The sequence below is a fragment of the Ciona robusta genome, chromosome 14 (assembly GCF_009617815.1).
Source record: "Ciona robusta chromosome 14, ASM961781v2".
Taxonomy (NCBI): Eukaryota; Metazoa; Chordata; class Ascidiacea; order Phlebobranchia; family Cionidae; genus Ciona; species Ciona robusta.
In genome coordinates this window covers 2,795,320-2,814,720 of record NC_143248.1, presented here as the reverse complement: position 1 = coordinate 2,814,720, position 19,401 = coordinate 2,795,320, and the positions used below count along the sequence as shown (strand labels likewise).

The 19,401-nt window shown below is 35.1% G+C and overlaps 3 protein-coding genes across 4 annotated transcripts; 1 reads left to right on the top strand and 2 right to left on the bottom strand.

Annotated features, from left to right (window-relative positions):
• Window positions 1-165: 165 nt before the first annotated feature.
• On the bottom strand, window positions 166-8,567 carry LOC149724958 (uncharacterized). Of its 2 annotated transcripts, XM_089891882.1 has the most exons (9): window positions 8,165-8,567; window positions 6,161-6,248; window positions 5,414-5,502; window positions 4,692-4,808; window positions 4,152-4,314; window positions 3,623-3,724; window positions 1,624-1,726; window positions 676-832; window positions 166-341 (listed from the first exon to the last, which is right to left on the bottom strand). In XM_089891882.1, the coding sequence occupies exons 2-9, from the start codon at window positions 6,237-6,239 to the stop codon at window positions 297-299; spliced, it is 855 nt and encodes a 284-aa protein (XP_089748008.1). In that variant the 5' UTR covers window positions 6,240-6,248; window positions 8,165-8,567; the 3' UTR covers window positions 166-296. The 2 variants fall into 2 exon arrangements, with proteins under 2 accessions (XP_089748008.1, XP_089748009.1); XM_089891883.1 differs by lacking the exon at window positions 3,623-3,724.
• A 144-nt stretch (window positions 8,568-8,711) lies between these two features.
• Window positions 8,712-12,293, top strand: LOC149724957 (syntaxin-binding protein 6-like). The gene is made up of 5 exons (XM_089891890.1): window positions 8,712-8,925; window positions 9,112-9,218; window positions 9,898-9,964; window positions 10,959-11,169; window positions 11,349-12,293. Exons 1-5 carry the CDS (start codon window positions 8,812-8,814, stop codon window positions 11,504-11,506), a joined length of 657 nt encoding a protein of 218 aa, XP_089748016.1. The 5' UTR covers window positions 8,712-8,811; the 3' UTR covers window positions 11,507-12,293.
• Window positions 12,294-12,698: 405 nt separating this feature from the next.
• Window positions 12,699-18,992, bottom strand: LOC149724956 (T-complex protein 1 subunit beta-like). Its single transcript, XM_089891869.1, has 13 exons — window positions 18,834-18,992; window positions 18,508-18,576; window positions 17,933-18,122; window positions 17,597-17,673; window positions 16,997-17,109; window positions 16,624-16,777; window positions 15,774-15,923; window positions 15,408-15,535; window positions 14,983-15,194; window positions 14,491-14,735; window positions 14,048-14,147; window positions 13,461-13,602; window positions 12,699-12,854 (listed from the first exon to the last, which is right to left on the bottom strand). Exons 1-13 carry the CDS (start codon window positions 18,834-18,836, stop codon window positions 12,827-12,829), a joined length of 1,611 nt encoding a protein of 536 aa, XP_089747995.1. The 5' UTR covers window positions 18,837-18,992; the 3' UTR covers window positions 12,699-12,826.
• Between the last annotated feature and the right edge of the window lie 409 nt (window positions 18,993-19,401).

Sequence of the window (19,401 nt, the reverse complement as noted above, 5' to 3'; positions counted from 1 at the left end):
TATTTCTCACTCTTCAATTTGATTTCTATGTTATCGATCGCTGTGATCGCTTGACCTACTTCATAAAATCTTTTGGTAAACGACCGTGAATTTCTATTTCCTTTTAAACTTTTACCAACACTTTCCATATATTGGACCTACAGTCCCAAGTTGTTCATACGCATGCAGTCTGTCGGTTTCATGTATTATTAAAAGAATGTAAAAACACAAATAAAACGATAGGAAATCAAAAAAACAAACAACATTTTTAACTTCAACTTTTCATAATCTTTCTTTTTTCGACTGCAGAGCTGTATTTAGAAACGTCGATCATCTCTAAGTCGAAACGTATAGCTTTTGTTCTAGGACGTAAATGTAAAATTGCGGTTTAGCTTTGCATATAACCTAACCAAAGATTCGAAAAACCGTGATGTGAGTATAAAGGTAATTCAAAGTAGAGTTCTTGACCAACAGTGCCAATTCAACTAGACATATATATTTAATAGGGTGGGGGAAGAGTGGACACCTTTAGCACAAAATATTCAACTGTCCTGATCATGTTTAAACATTTGTAACAACAGTCTGTAAAAGTGGTAAGGATGAATGAATAAAACATTATTTTATACTTAAACAGGGTAAAACATTTTGGATCTTAAACAACTACGTATTTTTTGTAAATTACGTATAGCCCCTTACGTTGGAAGAGCATGCAGTTTTTTCAGCTGGATTCGAATGGTCTTTTGATAAATTGATTAGCCCTTTTCCCCTTTGCAAATTCACCGATTCCATTCTTAACAAAGCGATATTCTTCTGCTCTGCATCGCAGTCTAGCGACTCTAATTCTTCTTGCAATCTACAGAGAGACACGGACTGAAAACGTAATTAGCAGGGTCGTTCGTTTGCCTGTACTGGGATCACATTATCGCCCACAAAGTAACATACATGGTAACTCGTAAGCTGGCACGAGGTGTTAAACCCATGTGATAACGACTGTCGTTTTCCGGCCACGCGAGGATAAAGTAAGTTACATTCATTCATTCATTTACATTAAAGACCTTAAAATTAGAGTAACTGGTCCCTCGATATAACCTTATACTTCAATGGATAAATGACACTTCTTTATTTTCACATGGCGACACACACAGGGTTCTTATGAACCCTTTTCATATGCCTTTATGATGCGCAAAACCGCGTTTGTATCCTTGAGGGCTGGTATAGTATAGAAGTGTGAGGTAAGATAGAAAACTTTTAGAAAGTAGAAACGGTCAAAGTTTAGTGACATTTTTTCGAAATTTCCGTATTTTTTACTCCAGCGGTTGAATTTGTGGGTTTGACACGCATTTATTCAGAAGATATTTCGTTTCTTATAACTTTGGTGGTACCTGGGTCACATTTGAGCATTTTTACCAATACACAATTTGTTTTTTATTTTTTTGTTGGTAACGCCCCTTCAATACTTAACAACAGTTTTCATCTCTGCTGCATACTTTGTTGGGACGTGAGAATATTGTCGAATAATACGGTGTGACACTTGTTTTGTTTATAGTGAAATGTATACCCGTAAAAGGAGATTTAAAAAGGTATCCAAACTTACCCCGTGTCCCAAGATACCCCGACCTATATTTAAAATTCCTTTCAGTTTACCTAATGTATTCTGGGTCCTGCAGTTGAGCATTATCCGACGACGCCAGCTCTGCCTTTTTCTTTTCGTTTTCTACCTTTTTCTCTTCCAACTCGGAGTCCAGATCTGCAGAGGTTTTGTCAGGAATAATTCGACACTTCGTGCGTCACACAAAGTCGCGCAGAACAGTGTGATATTTATCAAGTATCAGGAAGCATTAAGTAGCTTAAAATCGTACAGAAATGTAACTGATTAGAAACTTTACTTTCTTAACTTGTACTTATAAATATAGTAGGTCGGGGGAAGATGGGACACGTTATCAACCTATTTTCTTGTCCCATTTAGTAGTAAACGAAGAACACACACAGAATTCTAAAAGCGTATCCTCATGACTTCCATAGACCGCTGTTAATTGTTTATTTGGATATCATGTGCTAAAGGTGTCCCATCTTCCCCCACCCTACTGTATATGTCTTAGCAGCAAACAACAATGCAATTAGGATGATTTTTGCGGAGTCGCAAAAACAGCTAGTAATACAGTATAACTCAGCCATTCTGATGACGCAAGGAAGCGTACACAGTACAAAAAGCAAAGTGCCACTAATTTACAGAAAGATTGCAGAAACGTCAGAAAAGTAAAACGACATATTTAAAAATACAACCGATCAGTTTTCTTGAGTTGTCGATATAAAAATCAGCGGAATCAACAGAAATAACAAATCCAGTCAAAAATGTAAGGGACTTAAACTATACTGTGAAATTAGATTTTAAAATTTGGATTTTTGTAAAAGGTCCTTTTAACTTCTTATATCGGGCCAACTACGCTCTGAAAGAATTCATAAATAATTTATAAACGAAGACGAAGGTCGCGGACTTGTAACAGTTAGAATTCAAACCACTTGTTCCCAAAAGATTACAGACATGCCAGCGATATTTCGTTCAGTAATATAGGATAAATCTAAATGCGACTTTAATCTTGTAAGCAAAATACCCCTATAAGCCTAATGATGAATTAAACATCGGGTATAGCACCCATAGCATTGAATTATTTAATGCGCTGTCGTATATAGGTCGCTTTATTCCTTATATATGAACGCACACCTAATGAGGTCAAGGTTCTAAACACATTCGTTATGCTGTTGTGTTTAGAATATCCGCAGTTTTGAATTAACACATTTTCGTCGCTTGAAAGATGGCGGGCACAATTTCAATAAAACTTCTAGTCCCACTTGATAGTAAACAAAGAAAGTTCAAAGAAATATAAAACCGTAAATCATTGCAATTCCCATTATAGACCATTGTTAATTGTTTAAAACATGATCAGGTTATTTGGATATTATGTGCTAAATGTGTCCCATCTTCCCCCACTCTTATATATGACCATATGACAAGAGGTCATATATATGACCTCATGCGTCGACATTTTTTAATATCACGACATTATAAGCGCCAACATAAAAGGAATTGAAGTAATCAATACTTCATATAACGATTCATTCCCAAAATACCGATCAGATACCTTTGATTTTAATTGCAATGAGCCCACGGGGTGCATATGTGATATTAAGTAATTTTAAAGTCTGATTGCATGGGTGTTAGGTGTAATATCAAGGATTAAACTTCAAATCCGGTTTAGGGTGCTTTAAATGCGATATGAACATGTTAGCGTGAATTGGTAGCAGGTTAATACTTTTCTATATGTAGGAATATTCAATTGATTGTGTGTGGATGCATTCAGTGTCGTCCGTCGCTACTATTACAGATGTCGTTATATATGGTTAAAACGGCCTGATTTAGAAACGAGCATAGTTGTCATATTTATATAACTGTCACTGAAGCCTATACCGTTGAAAGATAAGATTCATTGCAATTATTTCTGTAGTAAATATTACATTTAGCAAAGTGTCCCATTATCTTGTACCCCAGCACTTATACAGTAAGTTAAACTACCCTCGTAATAATAAGTTACATTGTAAAAAATATCTATATTGCACGAAATATTTACAAAGGTAATCAACAAACCGATTATCTTTGCTTGTAATTCTGTTACTTCTATTTTCAAGCGTTCGACTTGGTTGTACCTCATGCGCCTGTCACTTTCTTTTCCATCCAATACCTGTAACTCTACATGGGATATTGCTGTGTATGGCAGTGAAGGCGTGTTTAATATACGTGATTCTGTTTAAATAATTATAAAGTGACTTATGTACATTCATGGCCTACTGAATGTATTGAGTAGGCCGTGGTACATCTTATATACTACGCACTTCGTTGAATTTTGTTTGTTACGTATTACGTATAGCACTTATTGATCCTGACCAGTGTAGGACTTAACACCGAACTCTCAAATACCTTGTCAACATTTTAAGCATTCGGGCAAAAACAATTATTAGCGAATAATTAGTTTAATGAAAAATGCTGTATAGTACGTACTTTTTTGTTTACTATCAAATGGGACAATAAAATAAAAACAATACATAGAGTCATAGACCATTATATAAGTTCAATATTCAAGAACGTCGTTTAATGTCATCGGTCATCATACACCCACCTTTTGATAATTCTTCTTCTTCGTGTTTTAGTTGCTCGAGCTCACTCGCCAATGTCTGTTTTCGTTTTGCTTTTCCGTCGACTAGATCACAGTTTTCGGCAAAGTTTTGAACTTCCTTTAAGAATCCGTTGATTTGTTCTTCTCGATTCAGTGTCTTTTCCGCCTTTTAACGAAACGCTTGCTTTATGTGTATTTGTTACTGATTAAGTGTTCGGGATTCGAGCCAATCCGTATACGCATTTGTTAACACTGTGATATAAAGTACGGTGGGGAAGACTGGACATCTTTCGCACATAATATCTAAATATTCTGTTCATGTTTAAAACAATTAAGAACGGCTATGGGAGTCGTGAGAATACAGTTTTATAATTATTTAATTATTCTTTGTTTTCTAGCAAATGGAACAAGAAAATAGAATGAAAAGGTGTCCCATCTTCCCCAGCCTACTATATATAACTTTAGTTGTAACAATAATGCAAAATTTGTAAATTATCCCACAGTATTACACCAGTATTTTTACATTACACAACTCCACTGTACCAGTTGATTTTCGAAGTCCAGCACTCTATTAGTTACGACCTCATGCTGGTTAATTAGGCTTGTCAGTCGCGCAGAAGCCAATTCTAATTCCCACTTCGATTCGTGCAGAGCAACCAACTATGGTTAACAGAAATTAATGAGCATCAGGTGAAAATAAGGAATATTATTTCATGGTTTAACGCAATGTTCATTTATAAACTGTAGGTTACATGTATACCGCTGGTTACATGTATACCGCTGCCCTGATCATATTGGTTGGTATATATAAGAGGGTGGGGGAAGATGGGACACATTTAGCACAGAATATCTAAATATCCTGATCGTGTTTTATACAATTAACAACGGTTTATGGGAGTCGTAAGGATACGGAATTATATTTATTTGAATTTTCTTTGTTTACTACCATATGTGACCAGTAAATAGAATGATAAGGTGTCCCATCTTTCCCCACCCTACTATATGGTATATTCTGATATAACCAGTCCTGCTGTATCAGTGTTCCATTTCAGAAAACCGCAAAAAATGTGTTGAAAACCATACCAATTAAGTCCCATGTGACCGCAATAATATGACAAATCTAAGTGCGATCGTTAAAAACACAATTGCAATTTCATATCCATATAGCTTATTGTCCGTGCCAGGTGAAGAAATTGGCTTTCTAACTCGGTTTGTAAGCGCGTTATTGGATTACTGGTGGATATATATCGAATTACACGACTTACGTCTCGTGTGCGTATAGTTTCCTGCAGTCTCTCCGTTGCTTTTTGTACATTTACTATCTCCGCTTGTTTAGCCTTGATCTCTTTTTGGACTAAAAAATAAACGGACTTGAAGAACAAAACACAAAGTATTGTTAAAACAAAAAGCGTTACAAAATCAGATTCCCGACCTAAAGTTTGACGAAATTTGATTTCGTTGCGTCGATTGAGATTTTCGTTTTACGCTTACGTAAATGTTATTTTGTGTACGATTACAAAATAAAATATTCTCCGTTAATTTGTTTTTATTGGTATCATACACATTAGGGCTTACATTTTACAGTCGTAAGAATTTGAACAAAATAAACCATTGTTTATTTATCTGATGAAAACAAACCACTGTGTAAGTTTAAACCAATTGTCTAAAATTACAATGGTTATAATGAACCTTAACAAAAGAAGGTCTTATTAACGGGAAATTAAGAAACAAAATTCTGTGAAAATTTTGACTTTTTTGCGACCGTGACGTGTGCAAAAAAAGTGACGTGTGAATCTGTATGGTGACGAAAGCATGGGGGCTTTCCCGGATCAAAGAAGATAGAGCTAAGACGAAAGGCGACTGTATCAGTTAAGACGTATCATGACCGAGTCAGAAAGCTCTCGTATCTACACATAAAATATTTTCATAATTATTTCAAAATATAGAAAAGCATGCATGATAGCCTGTTGTTGTAAAGTTCGTATTTTATTTGTTCTTACAGTATTACTAACCTTGTATTAGTTGGTCGTGTCTTCTTTCAGCGGTTTGTTCTGTTTTGAGCACGCGTTCGAAAACCTCGTCCAAGTTCATAGCGAAAATCTGTAACAATTTTAATACCTTAGAACTGTGGGGTTATATTTTAAATTAAGTACAAAACAAGATTTTTGTTTAAAAACGAGGCAGCTCGATTATAAAGTGCAGACTGCAGAGCCTTTATGTCGTTTTTTTTACAACAATATACTCAAACTCTAAGATAGAGTGTGTAATACAGCCAATTTCATACGTGTAATTTGATTTCATGTGTTGTTTTATATTGGGTATTATAATAGGAGGGGGTTAAGATAGGACATTCTTTTATTCATATTTCTCGTCCCATTTAATAGTAAACAAAGGACATTTAAAGAATTATATACCCGTATTCTCACGTGAGTCGTTAAGTGTTAAATGCACCATTAGAAAATATGGCATACATGTGCTAATACTATTTTATCTTGCCTACTGCTAACGCCTTGTTGGCCATTATACAAGCCGAGTGCTATGAGTAATTAATGAGTCAGGGTAAACTTGGTTGTGTTTCGGAGCGCTAATTTAACGTGTAATTACTTACCGGCAATGTTGGGATACGCCATTAGCAAACAGAAATCCTACACGACAGCGGCATTTAAAGGAGTAAGCATAGAACAGCTATAAAACTTTCCAAGACGTTTATACGTCTTTAAATTTATGAGTTTTTCGATGTAAGATGTATTTGATGTATTTTCGAACAGAACGTTATAACTGCAGCTTACGGTTACAATTTACCTTTGTTTTGGAAGGTTGTAGACAGGTATGTTTAAATATAAGACATTGTCATATAAAATATAAGGGTTACAGCAAAGTGGGGGGAGATGGGACACCTTTTTGTTCCATTTGGTAGTAAACAAAAAAAACTTTTAAAGAATTATAAAACTGTTTTCTCGCGACTTCCATAGACCGTTGTTAATTTTTAAAACACGATTAGGATATTGTGTTAAAGCCTATAAATATATTATATGCACCAAAATCGTTTTCACATGTATATAGTCCTGTGGCCATGTGGGTAAGATTGGGCACCCTTAGCAAATAATATAATATCCCATATTTCTTGATTATATTTTAAACCTAACAACCTTGTTTTAGTATTTAGGTTACGGGTATACACTTCTTTAAATGTTCTTTGTTTTGTACCAAATGGGACAAGAAAGTACAATAAAACATGTACCAACTTACCCCAGCCTAATGAATTTGAGGCGAATTTGCTTGGTCATGCACGATTTGGAAATTACATTTGCATTTAAAATATGCAGGTCGCATTATAAAATCAATGATGAACATGGCCACAACAGTGATTTATGCTGATTAAATGACAGCAGGTACAGCGATGATTTCTTTGACGATGCGACGAAACGCAGCAATTTGATGAATATTGATTTATATTTGATTCACCTCACCTGTCCCGGACAGAAGGCATCGTAATGACTATTTTTTTACCTGAACTATATCAGTGAGATGCACGTAGCATGCATACGCGTCGCGTATTGTATTTTGAACAGCAACATGACTGTTCACGTATACGGGATACCCCGAGATTTTACCTTATTTTATTTAGGCCTTAATAAGTTAACTTGCCACGAAAACAGTAAGATTTATTTTACGCTGGCAATATATGTATATATAATATAATAGGACCCCATTGGTTGTAAGGGCAAGTTAATTTAATACAGCGGTGGTCATCGTGGCCTAGCTGATTATTAATAAGGGCCACAGCTCAGTCTAATTAATATACCAGCAGTTGTTTTTTTTTTTTTAAAAGAAAGTGTAGGAAGCAATTAGCACTGGTTCTATTGTCGGCAATTGACTGTCCCTGCTAGAGCATTTCCTGTATTCGTTAATTACCACGCGTCGAATTCAATTAGTGTGGACGGACAGCTAATTTATCGAATATAGTAGTGAGCTTAAAGTTTATGCTGTAGTATACTGAACTGAGAAGTACGTACCGTGGTTAACCTTGAAGTAGAAAACGTAAACTTGCCGCAAGCAATCTGAATTGATCGAGGTCTGCAGTAGATAGTTGACGTAGTTTCAAGTTGTTAGGCCTGTTATAAGCTGTTAGATTTTACAGCAATATACTTATATCTCTCTAGGCGCAAATGCTCTCACGTTAAGTCAGCTGTAAAAGTTTTAGTTCTGAAAAAGCTGCAGATTTTAAATACCAATGTCGCTAGCAGAAGAATTTCGTTTTCACGCAGACGCCTGCTTAGTGACGTCACAATGAACATTCTTGTGTATCAATCACAAATGTCAATTAATGGCCTGCTAAACGAACGCAGAGTTGTCTTTTACCAACGTTCAAAAACAGTGATTACGAATTTATTAGCTAATTTGCAGTGCAGTTACTTAATTAAGCATATTGTGCTGCATGGGCGCGTGCAAAAACGCAACGTTTTTTAGAAACGTAGTGAAAGCCACAAAAACTTATTTGCAGTGTATACGAGTCAATACGACGACCGCCCCAGGCCTATACGAGCAGTTGGTACATTTAATTTGTATAACATATTATTTTTTTGTATTATATTCAGGGTATGTGTTTAGTTTTTTGAAGGAAATGTCTCAAGACAGTTTTTGAATAATAATACGTTTCGTTATGGCCGCCAACCCCCCTAGCTCACCGGTTGAGCCAAGACCCCAGGAAGTGAAGCATGCTTTGCATAAAGACGTTTTCCACCCAAATGGAGAACGCTTGGTCGGGTTCATGAAGGTATAGTGGGATATATAACTAATTGCATGTATAAAAAAACTTCTGTTTTAGTGCATTAAATAAAGTGTTATGTATATTCTAAATATATTACGGTGTATATTGAATACAGTGTTCAAAATGCATTGATTAAAGTTTTCTAAATGTATTATGGTGTATCAGATTCTATTTAATACAAATAACTTGAAGGTCTCCAAAACTGAGCCAAGCGGACTACCTTTCAATAAAAAAGAAAACATTCATTATTTATGCTGTTCGGTCACAGTGAAGAGACCATCCAAAGCATTTATAAGCAGGTATTGCTTAAATTAGCTTGGCATGTGTAATTATCTGTTTTAAAAATTCATAAAGCGTTTAAATAGTGACCCCTACACCATGCTTGTAAAAATTTCAAACCCTTGTCACCTCAGAGTCGCCCTATTGGTTTAATCCCTTTTGTCCGCATTTCATTGCTACAGCTGCTAAATAATTCATTCTCAATTTGCGCTAAATAACGAATCTTAGAAGAGACGTGCAGGTTTTAGGTAATTGTATTGATTCCACCCTTTAGAACAAGAACAAGCCTATCTTTTTATTTTAATCAGTAGTTCTTATTGAAACTGCGTGATTTTTTAATTTAGAATATAAACAATGGGTGACAAATCTAATTAAACCCACTCAAAAGTTAAGTCCTATATTATATTAGTATCTTTATGCATAGCATATGTCGAGTCTTTTAATTGTTACATAAATGTATCAAGTATCTAAGTATAATAAGCTGTAATGTAACTTATCACCCCTTAAAATGCTTATTGAACCCATAACATAATATGTTGCTTAGAACCTAGCTGCTAGCATGGGTTTGAAATCAGGTTTGGCTGCAAGGCCGCAAAGAACTGAGCAGAACTTATATTAGGAGAAAAATACCCATTTATATATATAGTATCAATTCATTTGAGTAACTTTTTCATTAAATTAAGGAAAATATTTTTTAAGGTATCGAAAGCCTGACAAAGGAGAAGGTTATGAACAGAGAAGATTGTGGCCCATTGAAGAATTAACGGTCTGTTTGTTTTTTAAGTTGGTTATTTGTAATGCAGTAACCACTACAGTTGGGCATTTATAGCGCACCTGCCTCTAACCAATAGGTAATGGGTTCAAGGCACAACGCTGCTACCATCGTGGGCGTATGTGTCCTTGGGCAAGACACTCAGCAGCAATTGCTCCAACCCAGTGGTTACTAATAGGTTGTCAAAATTATCAGTCACACATAAAAAAATGAAAAAACTAACCCACAAGCCACAAAGTAATATATATGGTATGTGTATGAAACAGAGCACCCGTGTTTAACGACTGTTGTTTTCCGGCCACGTAAGGATAAATTAGGAAGTTACAAATTTATGATACCGACTGAATTACGACTTGAATTATTTGCCCTTATAGGTAAAAAAATAAAATGATACCAAATATTTTGGGGGCTGTTTTGTACTAAATATGTTATAAAAAATATACTGACATGACTGCAATGTTTCAAGGTCTTAGTATGGACCTTGATGCACAGCTTACCTTTGCATGTCTTATTTACCCATTAATATTCATCAACACAGGATTTGCTGCTTAGAATAATATTTGTAGTGTGCGGGGCAACCAAGTATGTTTGTGCAATGCCACCTTATTAATATTAAAACTGTGGTGATGTAAACAGGTTATGTAACCTTGCTTTTTTCTCGGTGTAAAAGAATAAAACGGGGGATTTGGAAAAATAATGCAAGATAAATAAGTAAAAGCTCACCTTAACACCTGTATCGTTTCTACACACCTATTAGTGACAATTAGATGTGTATGCTTCGGGGGAAAATGTAGTGTAAAAATAGCTGTATAAAATTTAAAAAATTTCAACAAATAGTTAATATTTCATATCAAACAACTTCAAGTCTGTAGACTGTAGTAGTTAAACATGTGGCTTCATGTTATACGGTTAACTAATTTTATTTGAAGAACTACAATAATTAGTTATAGGGGCATGATATAAAAAAGTAAAATAGTATTTCTTACAGAAAGTAGATGGACGTGATCCTTCAAACTCATGCAACCAGTTCGACCTTTATTTTGACCGTGCTTTCCGTTTTGAGGCCACCAGCTTCAAAGAAAAAGAAGAATTTCTGGTTAATGTTGGATCCCTATGCTCTAAGTACCTCGGCAGCCAGCCACCTCCACCATTTGTCAATGTTACGAAAAAAGTTTCGAAAACACTGCCGGCTGTAGCGGGTATATATTGTAATTGTAAATGCAGTATGTTTTATCAGTTTTCCGTAACACCCCCTGCCTGTTTACAAGTTATCGGATATGCAAATTTGATTAAATTAGGTACATCAGGCATCATTGCTACACTTTCACAGCTTAAAACAAAACAGTCACTAATCTAATCATTAATACATTTCTTTCAGTCGATACCAAAATCCAGATGCAAAAGAACAAACAGGAATTAGTTGAACGGGGCCAGAAAATCTCACAGCTTGAGAATAAAACAGCTGAGATGGCCGACTCTGCAAAGTCTTTTTCTCAAACTGCTCATGAACTTGCAAACCACTACAAAAATTCCTAAATTTTGTTGTTTAGCCAGGGTTACCTGTTTTTTAGATTTTTAGAGCTTCCCATGCAAAATAAAGCACGTTGCCCAATACTTAGTTAATGTTAATTATTTTTTTATAATCTTACTATACCTTTTGGCATGGGTATTTCATTCTTTTTACAAAGTATTGCGGCGTAATGCCTATGTTACACATAGTAAACAGTGTTAATTTGAAATTTTTATAGTTTGAAATCTGATTGGTACAAAACCTATAAGATACTGAAGTGTTGTACAAACTAATCTTACCAAAATAGCGTGCTAGGACTGTTAACTAAGCTCTGATAACGAAACTTTTTGTTATGTGTTGTGTTTTGAACTTAAGTACTTTTACAGTCCTGAAATCCTGTTGTTTTCACCCATTTGTTTATGAAAACAGCATTTTCCGTTAAAATAATGAACATTTCATATATTATTACACCTCTTTAAATTTAGTGGCCCTTGAAGACTTTTTTGTTTGCGCTGCTAAACTTATTTCATAAGGCACTATAAAAGGTATAATAATACATTCTCTGAACTTAGGCAACAAAAACAGTTGGGAGCACTGCAGGTGCCTACATCCCAACTTTGTGTTTCTCCATGCTATTGCATTGCCAGTTAACATAATTGCAATCCACTATGTGTGTTTGTTTTGCAATCTCTTATATAAATAGTAGTGCAATCAATCTAAAGCCATTAACAAAGACTGAATGCTGTTCATACATGCACACAAATATATATATGAGCCTGGTGATGACATTACATTCTTGCTTTTACCTCTAAACCGTTTGTTAAGTACGAACAGCCAAGGTAAATAAATGTGTTCCTTGCTAAGACAGAGTTTACCGTCATAAACCATTTTAATAAAGGCCTGTGCTGGAATGCTCACACTCAGTGGCGCAGCCAGAAAAAATAAAGGGGTGTTAATCAAAAAATTAAAAAAAAACTTTTTTTAAATTTTATTTTTAAAATTATTTTTAATTTTTGGTTACAAGGAGGGGGTCGTGACCCCCTAACCCCCCTGGCTGCGCCACTGGTCACACTCTTTCACTATTCTGTGCTAGAAACATCCAGCCAAACAACAACGTTTTCCTTATACAAGAGCTATGTAGCAAAAAATCTTAACTGAAGAGTCCTGCATTTAAGTGTCATCCTGGCAAATGCTATTCCTTAAATAAAACACGAAAGATACCAAAAGAAGTATTTTATAGTGTAAATAGGTTACGGCGCTGCAACACACAAAAGTTACTACATGGAACAAACATGCAAACAGCTGCCTCTGTATATTTACTGCTTCAGGTCATGCACAGTGCTTGTTTAATGTGGGTGATCTGGTTGTCTTTGCCTGGGAGATAACATAGGTAATTTATAACATTGTTGTACGCTTATTATCCTAATTGGTAGTAATCGGCCTAATTGGTAGTAAACAAAGAAAATTTACACAATTATAAATGAATAAATGAAACTTACTTTATCCTCGCATGGCCGGAAAACGACAGTCGTTATAACACGGGTGTGCACCTCGCGCCAGCTTACGAGTTACCAAGTATGTTACTTTGTGGGTGATTATTTTTTTGGTTTTTTTTTTTATGTATGGCTGATAATTTGGACAACCCATTAGTGACCACTGGGTTGGAGCAATTGCCGTTAAGTGTCTTGCTCAAGGACACATACGCCCACAATGGTAGCAGCGACGAGCCTTGAACCCATTACTTCTGGGTTGGAGGCAGGCGCGCTAACCACTACGCCACGGCGCCGGCACAAATTATACAAGAGTATCCTCAACAAAAGAAAAAAAATGTGCTAATAAGTAATGACATTCTTCTTACTCCACAGTACTACAGAATAAGACCACCAATGAATATATAAGACAAATGTTTTACAATCCCAAATTGGCACTTACAAAAAACTCGCAGGTTTTAGGTACCAGAAAAAAAATTATAGTTTTTACCTGGGCGCAGATTTAATTATGTTGTCAACTCTAATGATCATTTCAGCTGCTTCAGCAGCACTGACAAGGACCTGTCTCTTCACTTGGAAAGACTCTGTGATCCCTAGTTTCTGCATGCAAGCTATTTCTCCCTGTTCCATGTCTGTTGAAATGAGCTATTGCTTAAAGGAACACCTTTCACAATTGATTGCCTTAAAATTGGTAAATTGCTCGTATTTAGAGGGCAAGTGAGCTACCAATCAAAATCCACATTAGTTGACGGGACAGAAAAATGCGCCAATTGTAGTACTTTAGCATACATTAAACAACTCGTTGCCAAAAAGCTAGCGCAATTGGTTGTTTTCTCTTTTTAATAAAGCGATACCTTGTTAAATGATGATGATCACCATATTACACATTGGGGGTGAATCGGATAAGCATCTTTGTTAAAAGGGCAAAACATCCAAAAAAGTTTAAGAACCACAGATTTAGAAACTAGAGCAATGGCAGTGGCACTTAATTTGTTTTACTCCACTACATAATTGCAAAGATCAAATCAAATAAAACAAAGAGAAGGAAACCAGCAACAAAACAAAAATACAACTTACCCAGACCCATTGTGTTCTTTCCTTCAGCATGTGCAGCTCTCAACTGAGCAGCAAGATCTGAGCTATCATAACCAGCATTGTCAGCAATTGTAATCGGGATCTAAACAGAAAATACGTGCAAAATTAATACAAACAAATAAAACTTTGGTAAAAAACAGACATATGTTAGAGTATTGTGGAGTAAGATGGGACAACTTTAGCACATAATATCCAAATATCATGACTTTTTTAAACAAATACCAACGTTTTATGAAAGTAGTGAGAAGAAGGTTTAATAAAAATGTAAATATTCTTTGTTTGCAACCGAATGAGATGAGAAAAAATATTAAAAGGTATCCCATCTTACCCCAACCTACTATAAGTCAACTATTCTATTCTGGAGTAAAAAACGAGATCTCTTTTTTTCGATTTTGGAAGTATTAACGAAATCTCCCAAAACAAACCTGCATAAGAGCTCTTGCAAATGCTTCCATTGCCACCGATTCCTTTCCTGGAGTTTTCATGGCAAGTTGTTGCACTGCGCAGGCCATAAGGGCTTCAGAACAACCCCCTCCTTGCACGGTGCGTGTCTCGGCCACTGTGCGTTGAAGCACGCAAAGCGCGTCATGCAGAGAGCGCTCGGACTCGTCCAAAATTTGCTGAGTTGCCCCACGAAGAACAATTGTACACGCTTCAGCCCGTGCAACTCCTGCAATAGTTAAGTAACTAGTTACCAAATGAATAACACTTATGCATCCTTGTATAGTGTGGTAATGTCAGACAGTATAACACAGGGACCAAAACTTGCCTAAATTTAGTTATTACACATGTAACATTATTATTGTTTTCTTTTAAGTTCTGCCAAAAGACACACACCGAAATTCGTTGGTTACAAATCGAACACTTTAGAACCACTGAGCAATGGCATTAGGAAAAAATCCACACAATGCCTCTACCTGAAAACTTTAATAGTCTGTCTTCACCAATAATAACCTCTTCTATGAGGTCACAATGGCCCAACTGAACCAGATCAGGTCGGTCAAATGTGGAGCAGATTTCCCCACCTAGTACCAAAGCTAGACGTTCCACACCTTCAAAGTCAGCATGCTCTATTGCCATAACACCTGCATCAGCAAACAGCTGCTCTGGGTAGTTGTATATTAACTGCCTGCAAGTGAAAAGAAGATTTAAATTGGGAATTTTGAATATTATTGAGTGTAAGTGCTGTACTGGGTTAAGGTCATATAAAAATACACAAGTCCTGGGATTTAGAGCTGGCCTATTATTCCAAAAAGTAATTGTGTCACTTATCATTTCAATGTCATTTGTCTTTTATTTTTAACTGCATTTGTTTTGAAGAATGTCACAACATAAGACCTACCTGTTGATGAAACAGTTAATCCCATGGTTGATAATCTTCTCACATTTTTCTTTCATTTTCTGTTTTTCAGCCAATTCTATCTCAGCAACTTTGGCTGTTCCATCTACACGAACCCTGGAGCCGAAGATCTAAAAAAGCAAGACATTAGTAGTATATTAGTAAGTATGCACGCAAACCTTTGAATTATCTGACAGATTTACTGCTGTAATAAAATATATTTTAAGTATTGTGCTTCCATTTCCGGTCCCGCAATATATAAATAGCCCTAAATCAGTATATATATATAGCCTATATAATATATATCTTTGTTTATTACTTAAATCCTACACATACTTAAGTAATACAAAAAGTTTTTCCTGTTTTTACCTTGATTTTGTCAGTGTCCATTGAAGTATTAGAAATCAAAATCTTAGCGTTTTCGATGCGTTTTGGTTGATTCATTCCAATTTTCTTATCCAATAAAAAACCTTCTTCCAAAAACGAATCGGTCATAGTACCACCAAGCTTTTTGATAATCTGAAAATATTTTTACTCTTTATTATTTGTTGCATCTAGCTCATTTTAACAAAGTTTAACATGTAAAGTCCATCAAATGCCAACCAAATTAATTGCATCAAAAAAATAACTGTTTTATTTAAAAAGTAAAAGGATATTTCATTTCAGAAACAAGTGCAGCAATCTAAAAGATGTCACTTCTATAAGAAAACTTGAGAATACATATAACTTGTAAAATAGATTCACACCCATTATTGCTTTTTTCAAACCGATACCGATATTTTGTAAATTTCAGTTGCCGATAACCGATATTTTAATGCACCTAAAAACTTGACTGATTAAAACGGAAAAATCTGATATAGCTAATAAAAATCAACTAACAGGCTTAATTATTATTAATTAGTTATTAGTGAACTTGTAATTACTTAATTGGTTAATTTGTAATTTTTTCAAATAAATTTTACCTCCATTCCATTAAACAAACATTATATTTATCAGCTAATGCAGTTTGTTTGTGTATCACGTTGACGCGTAAAGACGCGTAATGGACCTAAAATAACCTCGACGTTACACGCGCTTGTCTGGTTACTAAGATATTATCGGACGTTTTTTGCCCTTGCCGATAATCAGTAAATCCATCAAAATGCAGCCGATATATATTGGCTAACCGATAATCGGTCGTGCTCTAATTCTAAAAGCATTATATAGGTATATACAGCACCTGAATAGCTTCCAAATTTCCACTTCCCTTTAATCTAAGCACAGCATCAACCGCCATCTTTGCGAAAAAGTCCTTGTGCTGAGTGAGGAGTTTTGAACTGAGGGTGGTCCTTGATACATTCATTAAGTCTTCCTTGAATTTTTCTTCATCATTCCTGAAAGAGAATAAATATTAGTTAAAGTACAATCTTTATATACTAGGTTGTAGGATTTGAACATAGGTGGCATACCCACATGCATAAAATCAGTGATCAACTTTTAAAACAATAAAACAATAAAAAAATTGAATTCCTAATAGTTTATAGTAAAGTCACAAGTTTTAGGTTAAATTAACAAATCTGTGGTTCCTCTTCTAAATTTTTAATGTTTTTTACCCATTATCAATTGCTGCTTTTTCCAGAGCTTCTCTTGCTGCTTCCAATGCACGACGCCATCCACGAATTATGGTTTGAGGGTGGAATTTTTGGTTTACAAGTTTTTCAGCTTCCTGAAAGAAGAAGTATCAGAAATTAGGATTGTTAGTAAGCATTAATAATACTAATCTTGTCAATACTTAAAAACAGGGTATACAGCAATACAAATTACACACAGTGCCATTTCCTATTTTATGTGGGTGAGGTCCGACCAAGTTATCGAAGGCCCACAACCCCAACACACAGACTGTGCTAAAATAGCGAAACAATTTCTCTTATGGTGCAATGATCCATGTGTGAATCCCTATTATCTTATAACAAACATTTTGCTTTGCTTAGAAAACTATCCAGAATATAAAACAGCATTTAACAGTTTATTACCGCCTTCTCAACAAGCATTATCGCAACTGCAGGGTAGACAGTGCCAAGTCTATGTTTCATATTTACATAAAGCGTTACATAATGATTAATGATCATATGATGTCATAGTCAACCTACATTCCCCATAACACAAAAATATAGAAATCAGCGCAACTGACAACATTTAAATGGAAAGCTCACCCGAAGCAACTCTGCAGCCAACACCGTGACGGAAGTCGTTCCATCTCCTACTTCATCATCTTGTACTTTTGCTAACTCTGGAATCAAAAACAATATTTTATAGATGATATCATGTTTTCAGTATTTATACCGATCTTCAAAAATAAGGGCTGGTCCTTTTATCTTAATTTGTTATAAGAAATAAAACCATATTAAGGTCTTGTGATATTAGTTTGACATGAAAAGCGATTTTTATGAGACACTGCTAGTAAGTGCTATGACAGCTATGCCATAAAAAAGCAATGCTCAGGTTTTTAAGTGGCTTATATTATACAATGCTGCATGACCTCTGCTCACCTACGAGTACTTTTGCAGCTGGGTTATCGACTCCAACAGACTTCAATATTGTGGCTCCATCATTTGTGACAGTGATATTAGGCTCATGAGTAGCAGATGGTCCTGGGCTCATTAGGATTTTGTCCATGCCTTTTGGACCAAGAGTGCTTTTCACTAAATCACCAATAGCAACAGCACCAACAAATGAGGACTGGGTAACAAGGTAATGTTTTTACTGTGATATAATACTGTGTTTGAAGAATAAGGCGCAGCCAGGGAGGTTAGTTTGGAGTCTTAACCAGTTTTTATACAAATATGGTCAATTTTTATTTTGTTAGATTAAAAAAACAAAGCTGCTGTGAATTGTTCTATTATACTAAGATTTTCCGATCAAGGTAAAAAAGAGAGCTGTTTTTTATAAAGGTTTACGTGGTAAATTTGCAGGAATTTTCTTTTAAGTTTGCTAAAATGATTTTTTAGAAAATTCCAGAATTTTTGTGCAAGGTGAAGCAGAGATTTTTATCAAATAAAAGTATGGTTCAACACAAATAATAATTGCACTATTATAATTGTGAAATGAAAAAAAAGGGAATTACCATTCTTGCAATTTCAGCTCTTTCCTCATCTGCACCATAGTTGTAAATCGAGATGGGGTTTAGGGACATCTAAAGGCAATAAAGTAACTTTTAGTTTTTATGAGTTTATCAATATAATAAAATCTATTCAATTCTAAGGTATAGTGCAAACTGTGCAATATTGGAAAATTACAAAAACATTTGATTTTTGGAAAATATTAAATATGATTGAAATATAATACAATGTACAGTCTTATGATCTGGTTACACATCCATATGTTTATTGTGGTAAACCATAATAAAGTGGTATAAAATCTAGGCAAAAGTAGTATGGGTAAAATACGTACCATTTTGAATTTTTCTTGTGTAAAACAACGACTTTAACCAAATGTTACTTAATGTTAAAACTCTAGAAATGAAAAAAGGAAACGTCAGTCTTCCTAAAAATACTTAAATGCTTTCGCCACGAAACGATTAAACTCATACAACAGGTGACAAAACCCCTCAACGATTTCTCCAATGCGACAATTTAAGCTCACATGTTCCCGAACATTCATAAGAGAAATCACTCAACCATGAACACGTTTCTGAAAGAAGGAATTATTTCAAGCTGTTCAAAGCCTGTCAATCGGGGGGTCATATTTTTATTGAGATGCTTTTCAATAAAAAAAATAGTACTTTAAAATAAAAAGTTTAAATTAAATCTAAACATAGTTAATTTTAAACAGATGCGCAATGATACAAAAATCCCTAAACCTCAGGTTACAAGGCACAGCACACGTGGTATGTCTGGTCTCAGTGGTCTCAGTACACCATTTTATATTATTATTGTATTATCAAATAAAAAATCCAAATAAATAGTGGATTTGTTGTTAATATTACTCACGCTAAACATCTCAATCATTTGAAAAGTTT

Bases quoted from the DNA above. Each gene is read 5' to 3' on its own strand.
- LOC149724956 (XM_089891869.1), bottom strand. The intron at 18,123-18,507 runs GTAATTCCCTTT...CTTGTTACCCAG, and splicing joins GAGCTGAAATTGCAAGAATG to TCCTCATTTGTTGGTGCTGT. The intron at 12,855-13,460 runs GTAAAAACTATA...GTTATCTCCCAG, and splicing joins ATAATTAAATCTGCGCCCAG to GCAAAGACAACCAGATCACC.
- LOC149724957 (XM_089891890.1), top strand. From the start codon at position 8,812: ATGGCCGCCAACCCCCCTAGCTCACCGGTTGAGCCAAGACCCCAGGAA. The intron at 9,219-9,897 runs GTATTGCTTAAA...ATATTTTTTAAG, and splicing joins TCCAAAGCATTTATAAGCAG to GTATCGAAAGCCTGACAAAG. The intron at 9,965-10,958 runs GTCTGTTTGTTT...TATTTCTTACAG, and splicing joins GGCCCATTGAAGAATTAACG to AAAGTAGATGGACGTGATCC.
- LOC149724958 (XM_089891882.1), bottom strand. From the start codon at position 6,239: ATGAACTTGGACGAGGTTTTCGAACGCGTGCTCAAAACAGAACAAACC. The intron at 5,503-6,160 runs GTTAGTAATACT...TTTATTTTTTAG, and splicing joins ACACGACCAACTAATACAAG to TCCAAAAAGAGATCAAGGCT. The intron at 4,809-5,413 runs GTAAGTCGTGTA...TGTTAACCATAG, and splicing joins AAACTATACGCACACGAGAC to TTGGTTGCTCTGCACGAATC.